Genomic DNA, 25,471 nt, shown 5'->3' on the forward strand with positions numbered 1-25,471 from the left:
AGTTCATGCTTCAGGCCTGTGACCTTTCATTAGTTTTGCTATAAATTCTGTGTTACAATTGTGTACTCCACAACCATCTGATGAAGGAGCAGTGCTCTGAAAGCTAGTGTTTCCAATTGAACCTGTTGGACTATAACTTGGTGTTGTGTGATTTTTAACTTTGTACACCCCAGTCCAACACCGGCATCTCTAAATCATGACATTTCATTAGAACTGGGAAAAATTAAATGTGTAATAAGTTTTAAGCGAAAGATTAATGGAACAAAGACAAAAGGAATATCTGTGATAGGGTGGAAGAATGGAGGTGGAGATGGGTAGTGCAGATGCTGGAGATTAGAGTCAAGATTAGAATGGTGCTGGAAAAGCACAGCAGGTCAAACAGCATCCAAGGAGCAGTAAAATCAATGTTTTGGACAAAAGCCCTTCATCAGGAATCCTGTATAAAAAAGATCAAATTTCAGATGTTACATATGTACACAGGAACAGGAGAAAGTTCTTTTGTCACTTGAGACTGATTTCCTTTCAATGAGATCAGGGCTGACCAGCGACCTAACTCCACATACTGCCTTTTTCTCATATTGCTTAAAATCTTCAAAGCTATCAACCTCAAATAAAGAATTTACAACTGATTTGTTTGTTGAAGAGAGCTTCAAACTATTACCACCTTATACGTACACACCTTCCTCATTCAATTGGTGAAAGGTCTGGTTCTAATCTTTGAGACAATGCCCCCTAGTCTGAACCTCTGTATGCAGCAGAAATAAGTTCTTACCTATCCTAACAGTTCCTCTTGATAACTTCAAACAAATTGTCTATTAACCACAATTAATTTATTCTTCTTTTGTGGCTTACCCTTGGAATCCAGGAGTGATTTTAGTAAATCCATGTTGTTCTTCCTCCAAGGCCAATGTGTTGGTCTGGTCCTCATAGTACTGCAGCTCTGCAAAGTCTCTTAGACTACACCTGAAATATGAGTTCAATCCCCTTATATTTTGATCCTCTGGATATAAAGCTTAACAGTCGCTAAGACTTTTTTGATATTTTCTGAAGCTGTTGACAGCATTTTAATGTACTAAATTCCCATTGGATCATCACTGTTCATAACTTCTCACCATCTAGAAAGCACTCTCCTACTTTTTATAAATTCAAAGTGGATGACCTCATGGCTACTTACATTGAAATCCATTTGTCACATTTCTGTATATTCTCTTAGTTTATCCATACCTCTTTGTTTTATTTCTATTACACGGTTTACAGTATCATTACAAAATCTGGACATGAGGCTTTCTACCCCATCATTAACTTATCAATTAATATATTGAATAATTACAGTACATTAATTGCATGATGCCAATTGGAGTAACTGCCCATTATCCCTACCCTCTGTCTCCTTCTGCTCAGCCAATTCCAAAACTCTATCATAATTTGCCTTCAATTCTATCAGCTTCAACGTTAGTTGATAGCCTTGGAGGAACTTTAGCCAACAATTTATGGAAGTTCACGTAAATAACATACATAGTCATTTCACTCTCCACTGTTTTAATTATTTCTTCAAAAAATTCAAGTTCATAAGACATGTCTTACCTTTTACAAATTTACACTCTCACTCTGATGAACTGAAAAATTTCAGTGTTCAATCACTCTATCTTTAATTAAAGATTTTAAATTATCCAAAAACATTAGATTGTAATCCTCTAATTTCCCTCAACCTTCTTAAACAGACAATATGATCAATTTTCTAATCTAAAGGAACAATTCTCAAATCGAAAGAACTTTAGATTAGTCAGAATGAGGGAGTAGGTACCAAATTAAGAAGCAGAATCTCAAAGGTCACAATCTCTGCATTATCACATGTGCCACATCCAAATTAGCATGGGGCAAATCAAATGAGAGAGCTGAATCCACATCCAAAAGACTGCTTGGGAAAAGGTGGTTCTAGTTCATAGCATCACTGCATCATAACGAGGGAAATCAGATGGTCTCCATTTGACTTGATCTGAGGACAGTATTCTTGTCAACTACATAACCAGGATAGTAGAGATGGCTTTAAATTGAATAGTGGGGCAGGGATCAAAGAGTAAAGTCAATGTCAAAGAGAAGTGATCAAGAGATAGTGGCAAGAAGAGATAGAATCTATAAATCAAAAAGTCAACCAACAGATAAGACTAAAATCTACAAAGAGATTAAGAGTATGAAACTAAAAACCCTGTATCTGAATGCATGTAGCATTCAAAACGAAAGATGAACTGAGAGTGCAAATAACAATGAACAAGCACAATCTGGCATAGTTACAAATCCACGGTTGCAGGGTGACATGAATTGATATCTGACTGTTGAAGACTACATGGCATTTAGGAAGGACAGGATGGTAGCAAAAAGGGGAGAGATGACTGGGTTAGCAAATGATAGTTTGAGGGAGAAAGGAGCAAATCCAGAAGGATGTTCTAAAAATTAAATAAGGGCTGCAATGAGAGCATGAAAGCAAAACTGGCTAAAGCAAATTGGCATAAAAAAATAGGTCAATAGAGATGCAGAGATAGACATTTAAAAGAATATTTCATGATACTCAGAATAGATACATTCCACTGAGTAGGAAAAAAAAATCTAATTCTAACCATCCGTGGTTATTGAGAAATGATAAAGATAGTATCATGCTTAAAGAAAAAGCATATCATTCTGCAAAGATAGGGGCAGTTTAGAAGATTGGACAGCAAAGAATGACCCAAAAAAGTGAACAATTAAAGTATGAGAGAAAGCTGGTCAGAAACATAGAAGCAGATAGTAATGGCTTCAACAGATATTAAAAGAAAAGTTAGTAAAGCAAGTGTTAGCCTGATAGAAAATGAGACGAGAGAAGTAAACATGGAAAATAAGCAACGGCAGATATTTTGAACAAGCATTTTGCATCAGTCTTCTCTAAAAAGGATACAAGTAACATCCCAGAACCAATGATAAATCAGGAAATCGAAGTGTGATCTGAAGTCAGGAAAATCACAATCACCAGAGAAGCGATACCAAACAAATTGTTGGATTTGCAGGCTGATGGACTTCATCCTAGGGTTTTGAAATAAGTGGATAGTGATGTAATCGCTGCCTTGGTTTTCATTTTGCAAAAACTCATTGATTTAGGGACAATCATCTAGATTAGATGATGGTGAATGCAACTCCTTTATTCAAAAAAAGAGACAGAAAGCAAGAACCTACAGGCCAGTTATCTTAATATCTATCATAGGGAAAACGCTAGAAGCATTTATTAAATAAGTTACAGCAGAGCACTTAGGTAAGTATGAAATAATTGGGTAGAGATTGGATTTTATTAAAGGGAATCATGTTTGACCAATCTACTGGATAATTTTGAGGAGGTAAAGTGTGCTGTGAATAAAGGGGACCAATTGGATGTACAGTGCTTTAGTTTTCAGAAGACATTTGATATGTTGCCACATCAAAGGTTAATGCAAAAAACAAAATCTCCTCGTGTAGGGGGAAACATATTGGCATGATTAGAAGATTGGCTGGCTAACAGGAAGCAGAGAATTGTGATAGGTTGAGTTTTTCTATATTGGTAAGATATCATGCATGGTAAACCACAGGGATCAATTTTGGGACATCAAAGTTTCCAATAAAAGGAGGAAGACAGACAAAGAGTAGCAACCACATGGTCAGTGAGGAAGAGAGAGAGAGGGAGCTACACTGCTGACACAGCAGTGAACCTGCACAATTACTGCCTCTGCTGTTTGAGTTCATGTATTCCTGGATGTCAGAGTGTGTCCAGGAAAAATTAACAAAACAGTGAAATGCACAGCTGCCAAGGAAGTGATAGAGGCTGGTACAAATACAACATTTAAAAGAATGGAGATATGAATAGGAAGGGTTTTGAGGGATATGGACCAAGTGCTGGCAAATGACTAGATTAGGTTAGGATATCTGGTCGGTATGGACGAGTTGGACCGAAGGGTCTGTTTCTCTGCTGCATATCTCTATGACTTAGATGAAGGGACAGAAGGCATTTTTGTCAAATTTGTTATTGACACAAAGATGGGTAGGATCTTAACTTGTGAAAAGGAGGGTACAAAAAGGTATTAATAGGTTAAGTGAGTGAACAAATTCTTAAGTGAGCAAAGATGTAGGAAATTGAGTGTAACATGGAAAAATGTGAAAATGCCCATTTTGGCAAGAAGAATGAGGAAGAAGCACTTCTTATGAATGGTGAGAAGTTGCAGAGCTCAGATGCAAAAGAATCTGAGCACCTTTGTACACGAATCATAAAAGTTTAGTATGCAAATAATTAGGAAAGTTAATAAAATGTTACCATTTATTGCAAGAGAAATTGAATACAAAAGTAATTGTGCTTCAATTATGCAGCTGGGGAGTTCACTGCACAGTACTCGTGAACTTACTTAAACACATTGGAGGCAGTTCAGAGAAGGTTTACTTGGAATGAGTAGGTGGATTTTTGAGGAAAGGTTGGACAGGTTTAGCTTGTATCCATTGGAATTTAGAAGAGAATACTTGATCAAAACGTAAGGGTCTTGACAGAGTAGATACAAGAGAGGATATTTCTTGTTATGGGAGAATCCAGTACTAGGTTAAAAGAGATTAGCTGAATCATTTTTAGCTGACGACACCCCTGTTGTAGGCGGATAGCAAACAATGAGGTGACAGAATACAGGAAAGAGGTAGAGTTCTTGGTGGTGTGGTGGAAAGATAACAATCTCTCCCTCAATGTCAGCAAAACTAAAGAGCTGATCATTGACTTCAGGAAACGAGGAGGGCAAGCCCCTATCAGATTAATGGAACTGAGGTAGAGATAGTTGAAAGTGTCAAGTTCTTAGGAGTGACAATCATCAATAACCTGTCCTGGACCACCCACACTGATGCAATAGGCAAGAAGGCACAACACCTCTTCTTCTTCATCAGAGTGCTAAGTACATTCAGCACGTCAAAAAGCGCACTCACTATCTCTCACAGATGCACTATGGAAAGCATTATCTGAATGCATCATGGTTTGGTACAGTAACTGCTCTGCCCAGAACTAAGAAACTACACAGAGTTGCGAACACAGCCCAGTCCATGACGCAAGCCAACCTTCCATCTATTGACTCCATCTACACGTAGCCAACAAAGACTCCTCCCACTCCAGTTATAATCTCTTGCGACTTCTTCTGTCAGGCAGAAGATACAAAAACTTAAATGCACATACCAACAGGTTTAAGAATAGCTTCTTCCTCGCTGTTATTAGACTTCTGAATGGACCTCTCAAATTTCAAAACCAATGTTGATATGAATTTTGGTGCACCTTCTTTGCAGCTGTAACTTTGTATTCCTCGCTCAGTTCAGTCACCCAATGATCTTTGTATGATATGATCTGCCTGTACAGCATGCAAAACAAAACTTCTCACTGGTTCTTAGGTACGTTACAATAATAAACCAAATCAAATATGGAGTCTTTGGAATCATCCTCCTGAAAAGATGGTGGAAAGAGAGTTTGAATATTTTGACAGCAGAGGTAGATAGATTCTCATTAAGCAAGGAGCTGAAAGAAAATCAGAGGTAGTTGGGAATGTAAATTTGAGGTACAATCAGATCAGCCATAATCTTATTAAATGTTGGGTTATTTGGTGAGAATATTTTCAATGCTTTTTCATTTGAAATCTTGAAATGGAAACCATCTGGTCTTGCGTATTTATCACTGTTATATGCAATTAATTTCTTCAATACAATTACTTTGTTTACATTGACTCAAAACGAATAGTGTCCCTTATTCAACATTAGATTGAGGGGTGCTATTATTATAAATACTTATTCAAGGTTGTATTTCAGCATGTCCACCATTCACTTATCATTAATAATACAACATGCTTTCAAGAAATACAGCTTGCTTACAATCACCCACTTTTTACTAATGCAATTGTAAAACTTGTTGTTGGTTTTAATATGCATCACAAGCCTTTCATTTTCCCTTTTGTAGCTTATATTGGTCATTCTTTGCATCATTTATCAGGAGCTGTGCTGTTCTCACATTTTAATTTATTTTATATTATCACTCATCTCCTTAGCTGTGTATGACTATCTTTGATGGCAAGTAGATCCCTTGGCCTTTAGGACATAAACATATTCAACATTATGATCTTTTGATAACTGTACTGCCACAGCTTTAAAAAAAATTTACTCATCAACAGTTGTGCAACATTTACAATGGAAATTCTGTCTCATAGCGCTGAAGTTAACCTTACATCAAACATGAATTTTAATAGTTATTTTGATACTGAGACAGTATGTGACTAACGGTGCCCTACAAGAATCTGTGTTAAGACCACAACTATTCAATGCATTCATTCACAATCTTAAATGGTGGTGTAGAAAGCTGAATACTCAAACACTTTAGCAGATTAGATTAGATTCCCTACAGTGTGGAAACAAGTCCTTTGACCCAACAAGTCCACACTGACCCTCCAAAGAGTAACCCACCCATACTCATTTCCCTCTGACTAATGCACCTAGCACTATGGGAAATTTAGCATGGTCAACTCACCTAACCTGCACATCTTTGGATCGTGGGACTGTGCAAACTCTACACAGGCAGTTGCCCAAGGTTGGAATCAAACCTGAGACCCTGGTGCTGTGAGACAGCAGTGCTAACCACTGAGCCACCGTGATGCTTGACTATACTTCACATAAAAAGTGTGTTTGGGTGAATGTGACATCAAAGAACTGAAGTAAAAGTGAAGTAAATAGGTATTAAGCAGAATATTCCACTAGTTGCAGTTATATCTACCACAAAAGAAAATGATTACAACTGCCAGAAACTGTTCAGGCTAAGGACCACAAATAGCGATATTCTGCTTTGTGTTGAAAATATGCAAGTTCAATAGCGGCCATGCAATAACCAACCCCAAGGAAAGAGTGTCTAACCACTTCTCTTTGGCATCCTGTGGCATGGTCATCATTAAATTCTCAACTATCAACATCTTAGGAAGTCAACCATTGACCTGAACCTTAACTAACTGCATAAGTAATATCTTCGAGGAAAAAGTGAGGTCTGCAGATGCTGGAGATCAGAGCTGAAAATGTGTTGCTGGAAAAGCGCAGCAGGTCAGGCAGCATCCAAGGAACAGGAAATTCGATGTTTCGGGCATAAGCCCTTCATCAGGAAGCTGATTCCTGGTGAAGGGCTTATGCCTGAAACGTCGTATTTCCTGTTCCTTGGATGCTGCCTGACCTGCTGCGCTTTTCCAGCAACACATTTTCAGCGCTGCATAAGTAATATGGCTACAAGAGCAATGCTGAGGTTTTCTATGTTGATCCACCTCCTAATTTGTCAAAATCTTTTGCAGATGGTAGAAAGACATGCCAGAACTAGAATGGAAAGCACTTCACTTGCCTGGAAGGTGCTGTTCCAGCAACACAAAGTCCCACTTTAGACAAAGAAGCCTATCACTTTAAACAATCATTCTTCCATCCACAGTGCACCCTGGGTACAAGATGCATTGCAACAATTCACCAAGGCTCAAAAACATTATAAAAACAACAGCAGCAAAAGTATGGAAAAAAAAATGACCTACAAAGTCCCATCCAAGTCACACACCAACACAACTGACATATATTGTTAAAAATCACACAACACCAGGTTATAGTCCAACAGGTTTAATTGGAAGCACACTAGCTTTCGAAGCAACGCTCCTTCATCAGGTGATTGTCATCACCCCAGTCCAACACTGGCATCTCCAAATCATGACATATATTGTAATTGCTTCATTTTAACTGGATCAAAATCCTCAATCTCTTTCCTTAAAACTATAGTTACTTTCACAATATAGATTTCAGTAATTCAAGAAGGTGCTTCACCAACATCATCCAAAGAATAATTGGAAATGAGTAATAAATGTTGGCTTCACTAGAAGCTTCCACATCCCATTTATGATTTTTTTTTAAAAAGAATTCATTGAAAATGCTGCAGACAAGATTTACAAACAGTAATTTAATATTCTCCATAGAAATTAGCTTATTTTAAATATCAATGTAATGTAAAGCAAAATACTGGTAATCAACTTGACTTAGATCACAGCTCAAAAGAATAGGCCAATATAAAAACAAACATATTTTAAATAACAAAAACATTGGGAAAAGTCAACATTTATTTTATACCAAAGAGATATTCATATTCAAAGTTGAAGTGGATTGATAGCTCATGTTTTATTTCAAAAATGTTAAAACCTTAACAAAACCTAACAGGTCCTTCCATGAAAAAGAACAATTTAAAAAAGTTTAGTTCATGAATTTTTGCCCCAGAAATTCTCTCTTCTTTTCTGAGCACGCTCAAGGACTTGAGTGGCAAGTGAGCTGGATGCTGCTGATCGTGCAGAAATCTGTGACATTCGATCGTCTTCTGAAAGAGAGAATAAGATGGGATTGAAGCATAGTTATTAAATTATTGTAAAAGTTTTGTAACAACAATTCATATCACATATTTGTACAAAATAGGAGAATCTGGATTTTAATTGGCACTCAGCCTGAGTTAAAGTGCTGTATCTCAGTGTCAGAGAAACTCAGCAGGTTTGGCAGCACCTGTTAAGGGAGACACAAAGTGATCATCGAATCTAATGACTTCTTCAATTCTGGTTAGAACATTAACATGCAGAAATGTTAAGTTTCCCTCTTCACAAGGCTGTCAGACTTGCTGGATTTTTCCAGCACTTTGTTTTGTTTGAACTCTTCAGCATTTGCAGTACTTTGCTCTTAACTCTGTGTTACCAGGCTGCACTAATTTTAATTATTCGAACGTGGGTTAGAATCATAATCTGGGATAAAAAACATCCAGAATGTAATAGGCTAACAGAGTATATGGAGGAGGATGGGAGCAGGTTAATGTGGTATATAAAAACAGGATACAACATTTGGGCTGAATGGCCCGTTTGTACTGTACATTTTATGGAACTTTGGTCTCTGCTCTTTTCCATCTTCCCAAATTGAAAAATCTATTAGTCTACAAGAAATCTAATCTCTTTCAAACTTATTCCTCCTCCTTTTTCTGAGGTGGCATTGGTTTAGGCTAGAGTCATTCCACTGGACTAATCAAAATACAATCTGAACAAAAGCTAATATCAAAAACACATATGAAGAAAGACGTGGTTTAAATATGACAGTGAACAAACATCAATATTTTGAGCTTTTACTTTGGAGTTGCAGAAATTGACAAAATGTATTTAGATTGCATTCGCAAGACAGTGCTTGCTATCTACAGCAGTGAATGCATTTCTGCTTTCTTATAGACATCAGTCGGTCAAACAGGAAATATCTTCACTGTATTTCAGCTTCCTTAAATATGATAGTAACGTCAATTGATCTGCTTTAACAGTTGACAGCAGAAGAATAAACACTTCACTAGATCATGAATTCAGTTTAAAGACAATCAGATTTATTAAACAATAAATGGTTAAATGAGCAGATGAAACTATACATTAGGCATTTATCTAATGTTTAACCTACAGCTATCATTCCTTACAATGCAAAAATATTTGTTGGGTGTACCAAAACGTATAATGCTATTTGTTTTTCAAACTGCTCTTTATCAAGTTAACTCATCTTTATGTTTCATCTTTCCTGTACCTTGACTTCTGTAATTAACCATTTCCTCCCCAGTTTATTTGAATATGGTTAATAGTCAGAAATAAAAGTTATAAAACAACTTAAACTGCTAGACAATGACAACTTTGCTCAAATAACATTAAACTGTTCTTTGAGTTATAATTAACAATTCAATAAGATGGGACGGCATGGTACTGGTTTACAGGAGGCAACTTAATTTTGTTTTAACTTTAAAATCTTCAAATTACCATTATCAGCAGCAACTGGGTCTGTTGGTGGTATCCTCAGCAGACTTGCCCTTAGTCCTCCGGTATTGCCTTTATGGGAAGTTGTAAAATAAGTTATTATTGATTCTTAGTTGTGATACAGAATTATTAGATACAGTTGTACCAAGCTTGTTAAACCCCCATAATCCTTCTTTACACTTTCTTGAAACATTTTAATGCTAACACACTACAATTCCAAACAAATTTCTAACATGGAAAAACCATACAGGACAATTGTACTCAATTCACTACTGTATCAGGAGCTGCAACCCGCATATCACATTTAGCATCAAAATTCACTAACCAGGCACTGTGTAAATTTGACAAGTTAAGAATGATTAGATAGCTACCTACATTGAACCAAGGAACTGAAAATTCCAACTAGCATAAGGAAAAGGCCATAGTAGTTTAGAAAGGTTTAAATATCTCTAGAAAGCTATAATTTTACTTTTCTAATTTTGTTTCTATGTTTCAATAAAATTATGTATCTTTAATCAGCTTGTCCTGCTGCCTTTTAAAGATTTCTATACATGTACCCCATGGCACCTCTGTTCCTGCATGTGGTTTAAAATTATGCCATTTTGTATTAAATGTCATTTGTCACATGTCGCCCAGTTCACCAACCTGTCTGTGTTCTCCTAAACACTGATTAATATGTTGATTACCATTATGTTGGAACTCCGGATGTCTAAGAGTTCCTTGTATCCGATGAGGGCAGTTCTGAGATGGCAAAACAGTGACTGAAGCAGATTTTGCATTAACAGTGGGATGAAATTTCAACGATGTTAAAATAGAAGGTTCAGACTTTGCATGAGATGGGCTGTTGAGATTTGCAGATCTGTATTCTTCCCTCATAGGAATGGGATCAGAAGTCTTAACGCCTGCAGTAGGGGACTGCTGGAGTGATTCAGTCTAAAAAGTACAGAATAATATGCATTACTCAAATAATTTAAGTACAATACTGCAAAGATTACAAAACTATCTGGTAAATCAGCTTCATCTAGTGATTTAGTGGGTAAGTGAAGCCACGTAAGACAAAATTTCAGGTTCCAGTGTAGGGCTGCACTAAGTTATCTGAATTCAGCCTAGGCAGTAGTGGGGGTACCATAATAACTTAATGGCTAAGCAGGAGGGAAATCATCTAGGATTCCAACTCTGATTACAGTTGAATAATTCTACGATATTGCTCTAGTGAGACTCAACATGGACTCGACAGACTGATTAGCCTTCTTTATTCCTATAAAGACTCTGGAACCCTTGTTGGAAAGTTTAGAAATGTTTAAAATAAACTGAGCTTGGCTATGACGTAGTCTGGAGTCAAATAACTGAACAGATAATGGTATCTCAATTTAGGAAATAGGCGCTCAAGTTATATATCCCAAACTTGAGGATGCTAGTTTCTTTTCTCTCCAATGCATCCCAAGATGCTTGTGTTTTAATTTATTTGTTAAAGCATACTTATTTACACGAATCTAGTGTGCCACTTTCTAAATAAAACTATTTTCCCTAATCAAAGTGCAGGCAAATCAATTCAATCTCACTCACTAGCACGCCACCCGAGACCAGCTGATTGGTCAGAAATAGATTGAATTTCAGGCCTGCTGTATTGCACAACGCAAGTTGGTCAAGAAATACCTTTGCTAATGGGAACCAAGATATCTCTCATAAAAGTTCTGTACCTTTTTCAGTATTTTGCTTGGTGATTCTGATAAATATTTATAGGGCGAATATGATTTTCCCAATGGAGGCTCTCTCCTTCTGCAATGGGATGGTGGCAATCTGACTTTAGAAGGAGAAACTAAAACAGCACCCCCTGGTGGAGAAAAATTAAGATTAGGATGTAACAATTATTACGTGGTTAGACTTAGACTTAGACTTACAGTGTGGAAACAGGCCCTTCGGCCCAACAAGTCCACACCGACCCGCCGAAGCGCAACCCACCCATACCCCTACATTTACCCCTTACCTAACACTATGGGCAATTTAGCTTGGACAATTCACCTGACCCGCACATCTTTGTGACTGTGGGAGGAAACCGGAGCACCCGGAGGAAACCCACGCAGACACGGGGAGAACGTACAAACTCCACACAGTCAGTCGCCTGAGTTGGGAATTGAACCCGGGTCTACAGGCGCTGTGAGGCAGCAGTGCTAACCACTGTGCCACCGTGCCGCCGTGCCGCCCAGTCTAAATGGATTTGTAGAGGAGATTCAGGCTGTTGTATACCATCCCTGTCCTTCCACTTACACATACCACCTACAATTTCAGCAGTAAAAGCTCACAAAACTTTTAAATTACAATTACCTTGAAGTATACATTTTGTTCAAAAAAATTATATAATCCTTTTGAAGGCTGCATAGGCTGTATTAACTGATCACTTTTTCCAGACCTATGTAAAATTGGTTATTGTTCTGCAACAGTTGGTTTGCTGCAATTTTAAACATTCTTGTTTTCCGTATCTCCAGTTTACTACATTGCTGGCTTTCTGCATACTGTGAATAACTGATACAACCCACAGTCGTAAAAAAAATTAAACCTTTTTGATTACCTTGATGTGTTACAGAATGTATGGAAATTTTCATTTGAGTTCAGGTTTTAATAACTCATAATTACATTAATTTTTCTTTGCAAACTTATTTATTCTTGAAGCACTCAGCCCTTCTCTCCTTCTGGTCTACATTTCTGATTATTCTGGCATCTTCCCACATCTTGATTTAATTTCTGCTTATTCTCTAGATGGTGGGAATTAAGAATCCCACTAATAAAATTAAATTTATTCATTAAACTGAGCCATGGTTAATTAATGCCAGTCAGTATGAATATATTTACTTTCCATACCGTAATGCTGAGCAGCAAGAAACACATACATGGTGCAGCTGGAATAAACAAAGAGGGGAGCAATTTGGGGTAAACAGGAGAAAAAAGGTGCAACAGGGAAAGCTAGAACATATTTTATAATGGATTTCTCCAAAACAGTACACAAAGCTGCCTTCTAATCTAGTAAAAAGTACATGTCAAAACTCTTATTACAATTATTAATTTCCACAACTTTTGAAATCGCACTTAAGGGTAACAAAAAAAAAAGCTGAATCTCTACAATTATTATAGACAAATGCTATTTGTACCAAATTAAGAAATGCTTATACCAATAGCTGGTGTGGTCAGATCATGATGTGTTCTCAGCGTTCCACCCGTTGACTTAAGTTTTGGTGTAGGCAGCCTCCCACCTGCATCAGAATCAAGCTCAGAATGTCCATTTGATTCTGAATTTACTGTTGCGTCACCTCGTACTTTTACAGGGACAGGATCACTAGAAATTTAATTAAATTAATATTATTCCATTCTTACAGCAATTAGTTAATTCGGTTGAAGAAAAAAGGATCTTGTGCAGAAGAAAATTAAACTGTACAAATAATCAGCTTTCTAAAATGGTGCAGAAAGCAAAGTTTGTGAGAAGATTTGTAGCTCGGGTGCTCGTTGTTGTGGTTCTGTTCGCCGAGCTGGGAGTTTTTGTTGCAAACGTTTCGTCCCCTTTCTAGGTGACATCCTCAGTGCTTGGGAGCCTCCTGTGCAGTGCTTCTGTGCTGATTCCTCTGGCATTTATACTGGTTTGAATCTGCCGCTTCCGGTTGTCAGTTGCTGTCCGCTGCAGTGGCTGGTATATAGGGTCTAGGTCGATGTGTCTGTTGATAGAATTTGTGGATGAGTGCCATGCCTCTAGGAATTCCCTGGCTGTTCACTATTTGGCTTGCCCTATAATAGTGGTGTTGTCCCAATCGAATTCATGTTGTTTGTCATCTGAGTGTATGGCTACTAAGGATAGCTGGTCGTGTCGTTTCGTGGCTAGTTGGTGTTCATGGATGCGGGTTGTTAGCTGTCTTCGTGTTTGTCCTATGTAGTGTTTTGTGCAGTCCTCGCATGGGATTTTGTACACTACGTTGGTTTTGCTCATGCTGGGTATCGGGTCCTTTGTCCTGGTGAGTTGTTGTCTGAGCGTGGCTATTGGTTTGTGTGCTGTTATGAGTCCTAGTGGTCGCAGCAGTCTGGCTGTCAGTTCAGAAGTACTCCTGATGTATGGTAGTGTGGCCAGTCCTTTGGGTTGTGGCATGTCCTCATTTCGTTGTCTTTCCCTTAGGCATCTGTTGATGAAATTGCGCGGGTATCCGTTTTTGGTGAATACCTTGTATAGGTGTTCTTCTTCCTCTTTTTGTAGTTCTGGTGTGCTGCAGTGTGTTGTGGCCCTTTTGAATAATGTCCTGATGCAACTTCGTTTGTGTGTGTTGGGATGATTGCTTTCATAGTTCAGGACTTGGTCTGTATGGGTGGCTTTTCTGTATACCTTCGTGGTGAATTCTCCGTTCGGTGTTCTCTATACCATCACGTCTAGAAATGGGAGCTGGTTGTCCTTTTCATCCTCTCTCGTGAATCGATTCCTGTGAGTGTAGCATTGATTATCCGGTGTGTGTTCTCTATTTCTGTGTTTTTAATGATTACAAAGGTGTCGTCCACGTATCTGACCCATAGTTTGGGTTGTATTTGCGTTAAAACTGTTTTTTCTAACCTTTGCACTACTGCTCCTGCTATGGGTCTGGAGATCGGTGAGCCCATGGGTGTTCCGTTGATTTGTTCATATATCTGGTTGTTGAATGAACATAGAACATAGAACAATACAGCACAGAACAGGCCCTCGGCCCACGATGTTGTGCCAAACATCTATCCTAGATTAAGCACCCATCCATGTACCTATCCAATTGCCACTTAAAGGTCGTCAATGATTCTGACTCTACCACTGCCACGGGCAGCGCATTCCATGCCCCCACCACTCTCTGGATAAAGAACCCACCCCTGACATCTCCCCTATACCTTCCACCCTTCACCTTAAATTTATGTCCCCTTGTAATACTCTGTTGTACCCGGGGAAAAAGTTTCTGACTGTACTCTATCTATTCCTCTGATCATCTTATAAACCTCTACCAAGTCACCCCTCATCCTTCGCTGTTCCAACGAGAAAAGGCCGAGAACTCTCAACCTGTCCTCGTACGACCTATTCTCCATTCCAGGCAACATCCTGGTAAATCTTCTCTGCACCCTCTCCAAAGCTTCCACATCTTTCCTAAAGTGAGGCGACCAGAACTGCACACAGTACTCCAAATGTGGCCTAACCAAAGTCCTGTACAGCTGCAACATCACTTCACGACTCTTGAATTCAATCCCTCTGCTAATGAACGCTAATACACCATAGGCCTTCTTACAAGCTCTATCCACCTGAGTGGCAACTTTCAAAGATCTATGTACATAGACCCCAAGATCCCTCTGTTCCTCCACCTGACTAAGAACTCTACCGTTAACCCTGTATTCCGCATTCTTATTTGTTCTTCCAAAATGGACAACCTCACACTTAACAGGGTTGAACTCCATCTGAATGTGAAGTGTGTTGTGAGGCACAGGTCCAGTAGTTTAAGTATGCCGTCTTTGTAAATAGGTTCAACGTCCTGTTGTCTATTATGTATGTCCAGCAGTTGGATATTGTTTCTCTGGCTAGGGTTTTGTCAATAGAGGTGAACAGTGCTGTTACATCGAATGAGACCATGGTTTCTTCCTTGTCTATGTGTACATTTCTGATGATGTCTGAAGACAGCTAACAACCTGCATCCATGAACACCAACTAGCCACAAAACGACACGACCAGCTATCCTTAGTAGCCATACACTCAGATGACAAACAACATGAATTCGATTGGGAAGACACCACTATTATAGGGTAAGCCAAACAGAGAACAGCCAGGGAATTCCTAGAGGCATGGCACTCATCCACAAATTCTATCAACAGACACATCGACCTAGACCCTATATACAGGCCACTGCAGCGGACAGTAACTGACAACCGGAAGCAGCAGATTCAAACCACTATAAATGCCGGAGGAATCAGCACAGAAGCGCTGCACAGGAGGCTCCCAAGCACTGAGGATGTCACCTAGAAAGGGGACGAAACGTTTGCAACAAAAACTCCCAGCTCGGCGAACAGAACCACAACAACGGTGCAGAAAGCAGCTACGAAAGAAAGTTTCTATTGAGCAGACAATTCATTTAAAGCACCACTTGTGCCAGCTAAGTTTTATTTCTGTAAAAGTTTAAATTTAAAGTGAAATGGGGACTATTCACACTTTGAGATTTATCCAAAATCCCACAGATAAACTTTTTATTCACCCCTCAAGTACATGTAGAAAACATAGAAAATTACAGGTCTACACTAGATCAGCAGTACAGTTACAACACAGTACAGAGAAGATAGAACGTACAACAATACAGCACAGTACAGGCCCTTCAGCCCTTAATATTGTCCCAATCTTATATCCTATTCTAAAGATTAAACTAACCAACATACCCTTCATTGTACTAATTTCCATGTGCTTATCCAAGAGCAGTTAACAATTATTATAAATAGTTCTAACATGGGGAAATAAAGACAAAATTTAAGGACTGCTCATTACCTATACATTTGAAAGGGGTCAAAATGAGTATTGACTATATAAAAGGCTGTGATAAAATTTCATTTGTAAGTTTTGGGACTCATTTTAATACACATTCCCAAATAACCCCTTCTCCAGTTAATACATCAATACCTTTCAATAACTGTTTCCACTTCTGCATTTCTCTCAACCTCAACTTCCTTCTCAGCTTCATCATTTTGGCTTTGGTTGCCTTCTGGTAGTTCTGGTGCACATGGCTTCTCTTCCTCATCATTCCATGCCAATTTCCTGCTGACTGGAAGGGTAGGAACATCTAACATACTATTGTCTCCTATACCATTATATTTTGCTCTGGCTTTCTCTGGTGATGCTTGTGCTGCAGAATCAGACTGCAGTTCTTGTTTTGTTATGCTGGAAGTATTTGGTATTTCTGTTGTTCTAAAAATATTAAACAAATATCCTCTAAGCCAGCAATATTGAGATATGTGTACATCATTTAACTGGAAAGACTTACAGCAATATTTACATGTGATTCATGAAATGTATTAGATTCAACAAAGCCACTAATTGTATAAATAAGAGCATTTAACATTAGACAATTTTGAAAATTATTCAAAATTACATATGCAAACTCTTAGTGCTGCAGAAGAAAGCATTGTGGGGCTCTAAATATGATGGATAAATTTTAATCCACACTTGCTATTGTAAGTGAAAATATGACTGCTGCCAAAGGGTTTCGACTACTTCCTGCTGCGACAGCATATGTTAAAAATAAGTTCCAAAATATGTACTAATCTACTGATTCATACTTGCAATTATTTTATACACACAATCAAATACAGAAACTGCTCGAAAGGCTCACCGGGCTGGCAGCATCCATTAAGAAATCAGAGCTAACGTTTTGGGTGGAGCGACCCTTCCTCAGAAGGTTCTGCTGAGTTTTTCCAGCGGTTTCTGTTTTTGTTTGATTTCCACCATCCACAGTTCTTTTGGTTCAATTAGTTTATGCATGTTTATTTGTTATTAATCTATACCTTGCAAGGTCCAGAGTTTCGACATTGTCACTGACTGTTTCTTCAGTATCAGATGAGGAGGAGACCTCCCACAACCTATTTTGTTCTGACAAAATTTGGGTGAGATGATCCCTGGAGAAGTGAGTGCCCAGTGCTCTCCTTTTATATGCTTCTGCTTTTTCTCTAAGTTCTTTCACCTGTGACAGCAGAGCAGAAGGATAAAAATAAACCTACAGCAGCTTTGATCAGTCTTTCCATAAAATTGTTCAATTCCTGTTATGGTCAACATTGTGTAATTTGAAAAGCTAGTTAAAGATAAGAGATCTTTCTGCTCTAAATATATAAAACAGTTGCTGTTCTTACATCTTCAAAACTGCAAACAATGGTAAAGAACAACACTAGCATAGTAAAGTAGTTGCTAATTATAACTACTTAAAGAAAAAGTTCACTTTGCTAAGTATGCATTTATTAAAACCAGAACATGCATGGAAAGTACAATCTAAAAACTAACCTCAGCATACCAATAAGAATTTAGGTTATTTTCAGTACCCTACAGAGAAAGAAGGTAGAAATAATTTGTAAATAGTTTGCTTTTGAAAATCTAATAGCATTAAATGTATTCTAAATTGAAATTAGTGAAACATCAATAATTTGCTGCAAGCATTGGCTGAGGAATTGTATCATGGTACAAAAGCGCCCCCTGGAGTGTCCTATAAAAATGTTTTAAAAATATAACTGGATGAATATACAAATCTTCAAAAGAAGATCATTTCAATTACCACAGATATCATTGAGGTATTGGATTCAGTTAGGCTACTTTCAAATTAACTATCCTGTTTAAAGGGGTCCCAATAAACTTTAGGAGTGTTAAAAGCAAGTATTGGCATTAGTTCGGTGATCCATTATTCACCTACCCCTTCAGATCGGTATGCTCCTCTACTGTAGTCATATTGACAAGGAGGCCTAAACTTAGTCTTGTATTCAGACTTAATTTTTCTGGAAAAAAGAAGATGCAAATTGTAACTTTTGCAAATGTGAATGTGGCAAATCATACCTCATAATTAAATTGCACATTTTAAGCATACAAAGATTGTACCTAAGCCCTTTGCGTGAGCAGATGGGTTTATGCGGATTCTGGTGCTTTAGAAGCTGTTTATCTTGAGGTTGTTGTTCCTTAGTCTCCTGTCCCTGGTCTTTTGAGGTGGATTCTGTTGACTTAGGATGAACAGTCTTCAGCTTATTATATTGAATAAATTAAAACTCAAAACCCCCTCCCAGCATGCAACAATGAATGTAACACAATGAATGTAACAATGAATGCATTTTTCACAAGTTCTCGCCAAAGAAAAATTATACTCCTTTAATTATGATACTGCTTTCATTATTGTATAAAATGATTATTTTATACAATAAAATGGAAAAAAAAACAAAAATTGAATCTTTAAGAATAAAAATAAGAATAGAAAGAAACAATATTTAAGGTAATTTTCAATTATATTTGATATATTTCTGACATCATTTTGAAAACAGGTACAAAGATTAGATACTTCAGGTGACTATTTAATCTGGCCTGAACTGTGCACTGATGAACAACATGCTAGAGCAGGGAGTGTAATACCTTGTGATAACGTGAACTCATGACCTGTTAAGAGAATTGATATCCTTGCAGAATCATCTAAAACCATCTACAGAAATCTGAAAGCCGATTCCTTGTCAACCTTTTCTGCTGAAGACGGTTGACAAAAAGCATCAACAAGAGGGTGAGACATTTTGATACATGTTCAGCAGGTCGCAACTAAACTACCGTTTTTCCTTGACCATAAACAGAAAAACTGAGCAAACAACATCCAATTACCTTTACTGGAGACAGATTTTCTTGCTCAAATGCTAAAGCTTCTTTTCCTTCAAAGTCTTTACGGAAACGCAATCCTTTAGGTGGCTGCATACCTTTAAACTGACTTGAATATTCAGTTTCACTGAGCATCTTACTGAATTTAAATGGATGCACATGCTTATTTCTGGAGTGAAAAATCTAGAGAAAGGGACAATATTTCTTAATGTTATGAATAATAAAGATGATACCCTTTAAAGGAAACTTCCTACTGCAATCCCTCCTTGTTGTATGATATAGACCATACTAACTTGAACAAGGAGCTAGAGACAGAAATATTAACAAAGTATTAATTTTGATCATCTAATATGAATTAAGGAGAGACGGTGGCATAGTGGTAATGTAATTGGACTAGTAATCCTGAACCCCAGACAGAAGCTCTAAGCACATGAGTTCAATTCTCACCAAGGCAGATGGTGAAATTCTGGAATAAAGTGCAGTGGTGACCACGTGACCACTCAATCGTTGTTAAAACCATCTGGATCACTAACATCCTTTAGAAAAGGAAATCTGGCATCCTTATCCAGGTGGGCCTACATGCAATCAGTTGACTCTTATCTACCCTCTGGGCAATTAATACTGGCCCAGCCTCTCATTCTATAAATGAATACAAAATAAAATAGCAGGTTAATAAACTCAATGTCTTTTGTTTACACAGATATATTTATTGGAATTACAATTTGAAAATAATATTTTCTAAACTATCCCCCATTCTCACTACAGGTACTGCTGCAATAACATCGTCGTTGCGTCCCAGCGGAACCTCGCTTAACAGAAAATCACTTAATAAAAATAATGGGGCCTATGGGAAAAGTGAGGTTAGGGGCAGACCAGCAAAAACAAAAATCACAATTGATTGATTGATCAAAAATCACCAAAAGACTAATGCAAAGAATAGCACAGCCTGAATGAAGGTTAAAATCACATTTTTTTAACATAACAAAACAAAAGCAAATTTAACACAACACATTTAAAAAATGTAAGAAAGCTGCTCTCTGTACAGTACCTCTTACAGAAAGTTGCTCTGTCGGCAGCTGACATTAGCGCATGCACAGAACAGCACACAGACTTCGGCGCATGTGCAAAACGACACAAAGCCCGGTGTCGACAGCACATATGTGCAGACACACATGCATGCATAGCACGGCAAGAACACTGCCGCATGCACAGAACGGCATTAAGATTTTGGGACACACATTGGCACATGCTGGAATCATGATATTGCCATTTTAGAAAATGATGGAACCATCCAGACATTCAGTTCTCAAAGGTCAATCCTTAGTACCTGGTTCGCATTTAAAGCCCTCCTCTAACATATGCTTAAAATCTAACTCTTTGACCAAGCATTTGCCACTTCCAGCCCTTCAACTGGCTCAGTTTTTTTTAAAAACTAATTGCATTCCTGTGTATCTGGGGATGATTTCTTATTATATAATTAATGGTAGGCCTTGGGTAGCATTGTAGAACAGAGGGACCTAACTTCACATCCAGCCTTATTAAGAATTCCTATTTTCTTAAATCAAATAAGCAAAGATAAACGTACATAAAAATGATGAAACACATAAAAGAACACAGGAGCGAGAAGGGGACATACAACCCATCAAGTCTTTTTCATCATTGCTATGAACATGGTTGATCTTGGGCCTCAACTCCATTTTCCTACCCACTCCTCACAACCCTTAGTTCCAAATTCTCAACCAGCCCTAAATATACTCAATGATGGCACATCCACAACACTTTGGGGTAGTAAATCCCAGAGATTTGCAAACCTCCGAGTGAAGAATTTCTCCATACCGATCCTAAATGATCAGATGCTTGTCATCAAACCATGCTCCCTTGTTCTAGATTTCTCAGCGTCAGGAAAATTTGTCTTAATACTCACAATGTTAAGCCCTTAATAATTTTGAATGTTTCAATGAGATCACTTCTCATTATTCTAACTGTCAGGGAATATAGACCCATAATTCAGCACAGGACAACCAACTCATCCCATAAGGCCATACGACGTAGGAGCAGAATTTAATCCATTCAGCCCACTGAATCAGCTCCCCCATTTGATCATGGCTGATATGTCTGTCAATCCCATTCTCCAGCCTTTTCCCTGTAACCTTTGAACGCCTTATTAATCAAGAACCTATCTATCTGTGTCTTAAATACACCCAATGACTTGGCCTCCACAGCCTTCTGTGAAACTGAGTTCCGCAGATTCATCACATTCCCAGAAATCAATCTAGTCAATCTTTGCAGTACTGCCTCTTATGCAAGTCCTCCTCCTAGGCATTCACATGGATAGTGGATGATTTTCTTCTGCTCCTTTGTTGTGGGTCCTATGATGACTAAATAGTCCAATGCTGGATATGTATCCCTTGCGTCAGATGTTGCTCGAAGACGTAGGAGTGTGATGCTCAGATTTTTGTATGCATCTTCCAGTGTTTGTATTGATTTCCATCTGGACATTGCATCTTTTCTCCAATTTGGGCAGTCTTGAATTGTGGTCTCATCAAAGCCCTGTACAATTGTAGCAAGCCTTCTTTATTCTTGTAATCCAATCCTTTTGTAATAAAAGACAAAAATAGAAATTGCTGGAAAAGCTCAGCAGGTCTGGCAGCATCAGCAGAGAGAAATCGGAGTCAACGTTTTGGGTTTTGGGTCAAGTGACCCTTCTTCACAACGTTAACTCTGATTTCTCTCCACAAATGCTGCCAGACCTGCTGAGCTTTTCTAGCAATTTCTATTTTTGTCTCTGATTTACAGCATCTGCAGTTCTTTCCGTTTCTTTTGTAATAAAAGCCAATATGCATTTTACTCCCTTATTGCTTGCTGTACCAACATGCGAACTTTCCGTGCTTGTTGTACAAGTATACCTCTGAAAACCAACATTTAAAGTTCCATTCGTTCAAAAAGTGTTTTCTATTCTTACAAAAATCAGTAACCTCACAATTACCCATACCAAACTCAGTTCAGACATTGTTACCGACTCATCCATATATGTATCTTTCTTTACAGGCAATGTATACCCCTCAGTGCTTGCATTCCCTGCTAGCTTTGAATCAACAAGTGTAGATTTGTTTGACTACCTCTTCACCTAAGTTATTAACACAATTTATGAATAGCTGAAGCCCCTGCCAAACTCCACTGTTCCAAAGATCAATATCCATACGTTGAATTAGGCAGCAAAAAACTTTCAGAGATTTACAGATATTTTATTAAATCCATAGTTCAGCAAAAACATCAATTTCCACCTTTTCTTTCTGGAGAAGAAACAAACTTTTATTTTAAAAGAAATAAATTAACAAATTAAAAAACCTGTCCCCTGGGGTCCCATGACCTTAGACAAAACTCACCACCAAAAGGTAGAAACTGAGGGGGGCTAAATCAAAATATCAAGGGAAGGGAAAATAATGCATCCCAGTCCCCCCCAAGCACACAGAAAAACCAGCTTCTATTTTATTTTCAGTACCCACCACAAATCACCCCACTAATTAAATAATCCAATAACAAATTACATTCTCTGCCCGCCAGGGGCAGTATCGCAATAACAAAGAAAGAAGAGCGGACAAAACAAGGCAGGGGACAAAATCAAATTAGAGTCAGTGGGGAAAATTGATTCACTGTAGCCACCATGGTGACCTCCTACTCAAAAAGACTTCAAGGTTAGCAGTGGGGACAGTGTGTTGCTCTCAGAGGATATGGAGAGAATCCAGATTTTCCTTCAACATTTTAATAATAGGTCTTTGTATTTTCTAATCAATGTTGTTACATATTTGTTTCGAGCAATTGGGACACAGAACTTGCATTTCTTACACTGACATCAGCCTGTCAACTTGAAAATGCCTCATTTATCCCCAACATCTCAGAAAGTATATAATGTATGAGCAGGTAGGGAAAGAGTTCAGTTTAGAGTTGCTTGACAAAGACTCAGCTAGCATGACTTTGACTAGATGTGAACTTGCAGTAAACAATGCAGGTGCTGGAGGCAAGGGAGTGGTTTAACAAGGTGAAGAACGTCTATTGTATCATACCAGATGGCTTATTCTTTATTGTTGATGCTCGCTGATTGTAACGGTCACCCAATCAATGTAGATGTCGCCTTATTTGGATGTTGCTCCCTGTAAGTAACGATATAATTCCTTAAGAATCTGCTGCTCGAGAGAAGACAGAGAACTCATGTCCTTGTGTACATGGGCAATCTCTCTCTCTCCAGGACTCGGAATAAAGGTGAAGAGGAGCCATACTGTGTCTAATGGTTTGCTTCAACTGATACGGAAATGTGACGACAAGATTGGGGTGCCAGGTAGGAGTCCAAACGAATAGTTACAATCAGATTGTATCCAGTGATTGCCCAGAACATCAGGATCTCAAGACGGACAGGCCCACAAGGTAAACCTCAGTCCCTCTCGATATTCCTTTGTGTTGGATACTGTCTCCTCATTCAATCACTTTATATTCTACGGACTCCTCGAATGGTAATTAGTTCAGTCGAGAGACACAGTTTCGTAAACGCACTGACAAATAGGGGTTCTGGTCCCCTGGGCTTAATAAGGGTTCGAGTTCCTGGACATATAGAGTAAGAAAAGGGGTTTCAGTCACCATGAGAAGTAAAGTGAGAAAGGGGTTCGAGTCCCCAAGGTAGAAAGGGATTAAAGTCTCTGAGGTAAAAGGGGGTTAAAGTCCTCTAATGGTGAGGTTTGACGCTCTGAAAAAAAAATTTAGAAATCAGGAACTTCAAAGAAAAACTTCTAAACAAAATTTGGTACTCCTTAAAGTTATTGCCTCTATCCCCCGCACTCCCCTTAGAAGTACCTTTAGGACAACATGGGAAAAGGAAAAACAAAAGTGGAACCCGTCTGCTCGGATCCCGACACTGAAGTGCATTGACTGCCAGGGAAGCTTTGTCCGGGTTTTTATTGTGGGAGTCTCAGTTTCTGGGCTGTGGACTTGACTTGGCGAGTCTTTTTTCTGGGGAAGGGGAGTGGCTTGTACTGCAGCGCCATGTGGTCCACTGCGAATGTTTTATTTTTTAAGTGTAATTTCATCAAGAGGATGCGAGAAAAAAAAATTAGATATGCTGAAATTATGGTTGCACTAATACTTGGATTGAAAAATGAAGTTTCAATATAAATTATGCCATACTGAAAGTGTTTGATATTTAAATATTTTGGTTTGTTAAAATATTGGTTCAGAAAATCCTTTTAAGTAACTGTCTTGCTTTATTTGAATTAGGATCTCAATTCAATGTGTTTTGTGGACGATGTAATAGGGCAGATTTTGTTTTTATATTATTATACAACATTATGTCTTTTTAAAAATTATCAAACTTGTAACTTTAAAACAAACTGATCGAGGACCTTGAGCCCTGATTTGTTTGAAAACCTACAATGCCTGTTTCAAAAAACTAGTGTGTCACTGGTCATGCTTTAGCCAGATGAGAGTATTGTATTAAGATGTTTCTGCTGTTTTTTAATGTAGACTTTTCACAAAGAGTGCATTTTAATTTTGATGTTTTGTTAAGATTTTAGAGGATATTAGAACTCAAGGCTGAGCTGTTTAAGTTCTGTCAATTATTCTTAAGACTTCATTGCCCCCCTTCATATTGCAAATTCAAAGAATGTTAATTCCTACCAAAGTTGCCACTTTAATTCTGACTATTTTATTTGTGAAGTTTCATTTGGAGAACATATTTTAATATATTCTGCATTTGTTTTCAATGAATATTTGAGATTTAAATCTGAACTGAAACTGCACTTCAATGGCTAACGCACAGGAGACATTTTGTTATTTTCTTGCTGTTCTAGTTTTTGAAATACTTTTCCTGACAGCTTTCACGTTAGCCAAGTATTAATTTGTCAAAGGAAAATAATCTTTGAATAAGCTGAATGAGGTCCCCCGCGGGTTTGATTTTAGGACCATTGATTATTGTTTATTAAGTGACTGAATTGTTTCAGCAGTACAATTTAGAAGCTTATGGACTGTACAAAACTTGATAATGTCATAAATAGTGAACAGATTTCAAGACAACTGAAAATGTTGAAGTAGGCAGGCACAATTTAATGTGGTTAAATGTGTGGCTGTCTTCATACTAATAACCACCTTGGCAAGGAAGGAACGAGGGGAAATGCAAAGATACTTTCAGCAGCTAACATCGTCTCTGGAGTTTCTCCATCCACAGGTAAGGCGCGCCTTCGGACCACCACCCAACCCTCTACAACCTGATTCAACAGATTTAATGGTAAGGTCCTAGGGAGTG

At 38.1% G+C, this 25,471-nt stretch overlaps 1 protein-coding gene across 5 annotated transcripts in view; it reads right to left on the minus strand.

The window, feature by feature from the left end:
• Positions 1-7,639: 7,639 nt before the first annotated feature.
• mdm1 (Mdm1 nuclear protein) overlaps positions 7,640-25,471 on the minus strand; it is a 32,266-nt gene continuing 14,434 nt past the window's right edge. Inside the window, exons 5-15 of one of the 5 annotated variants that reach the window (XM_060839325.1) lie at positions 19,189-19,365; positions 18,430-18,548; positions 18,248-18,329; positions 17,845-17,883; positions 17,355-17,530; positions 16,474-16,758; positions 12,998-13,161; positions 11,531-11,664; positions 10,517-10,763; positions 9,834-9,902; positions 7,640-8,383 (exon numbers count right to left, since the gene is read on the minus strand). In XM_060839325.1, the coding sequence (XP_060695308.1) occupies positions 8,271-8,383; positions 9,834-9,902; positions 10,517-10,763; positions 11,531-11,664; positions 12,998-13,161; positions 16,474-16,758; positions 17,355-17,530; positions 17,845-17,883; positions 18,248-18,329; positions 18,430-18,548; positions 19,189-19,365 (1,605 nt within the window). In that variant the 3' untranslated portion in view covers positions 7,640-8,270. Of the gene's footprint in view, positions 8,387-9,833; positions 9,903-10,516; positions 10,764-11,530; positions 11,665-12,997; positions 13,162-16,473; positions 16,759-17,354; positions 17,531-17,844; positions 17,884-18,247; positions 18,330-18,429; positions 18,549-19,188; positions 19,366-25,471 lie in introns of all 5 variants that reach the window. The other 4 variants (XM_060839324.1, XM_060839328.1, XM_060839326.1 and 1 more) reach the window with 4 other exon arrangements.

Source organism: Hemiscyllium ocellatum, chromosome 19, assembly GCF_020745735.1.
Source record: "Hemiscyllium ocellatum isolate sHemOce1 chromosome 19, sHemOce1.pat.X.cur, whole genome shotgun sequence".
Taxonomy (NCBI): Eukaryota; Metazoa; Chordata; class Chondrichthyes; order Orectolobiformes; family Hemiscylliidae; genus Hemiscyllium; species Hemiscyllium ocellatum.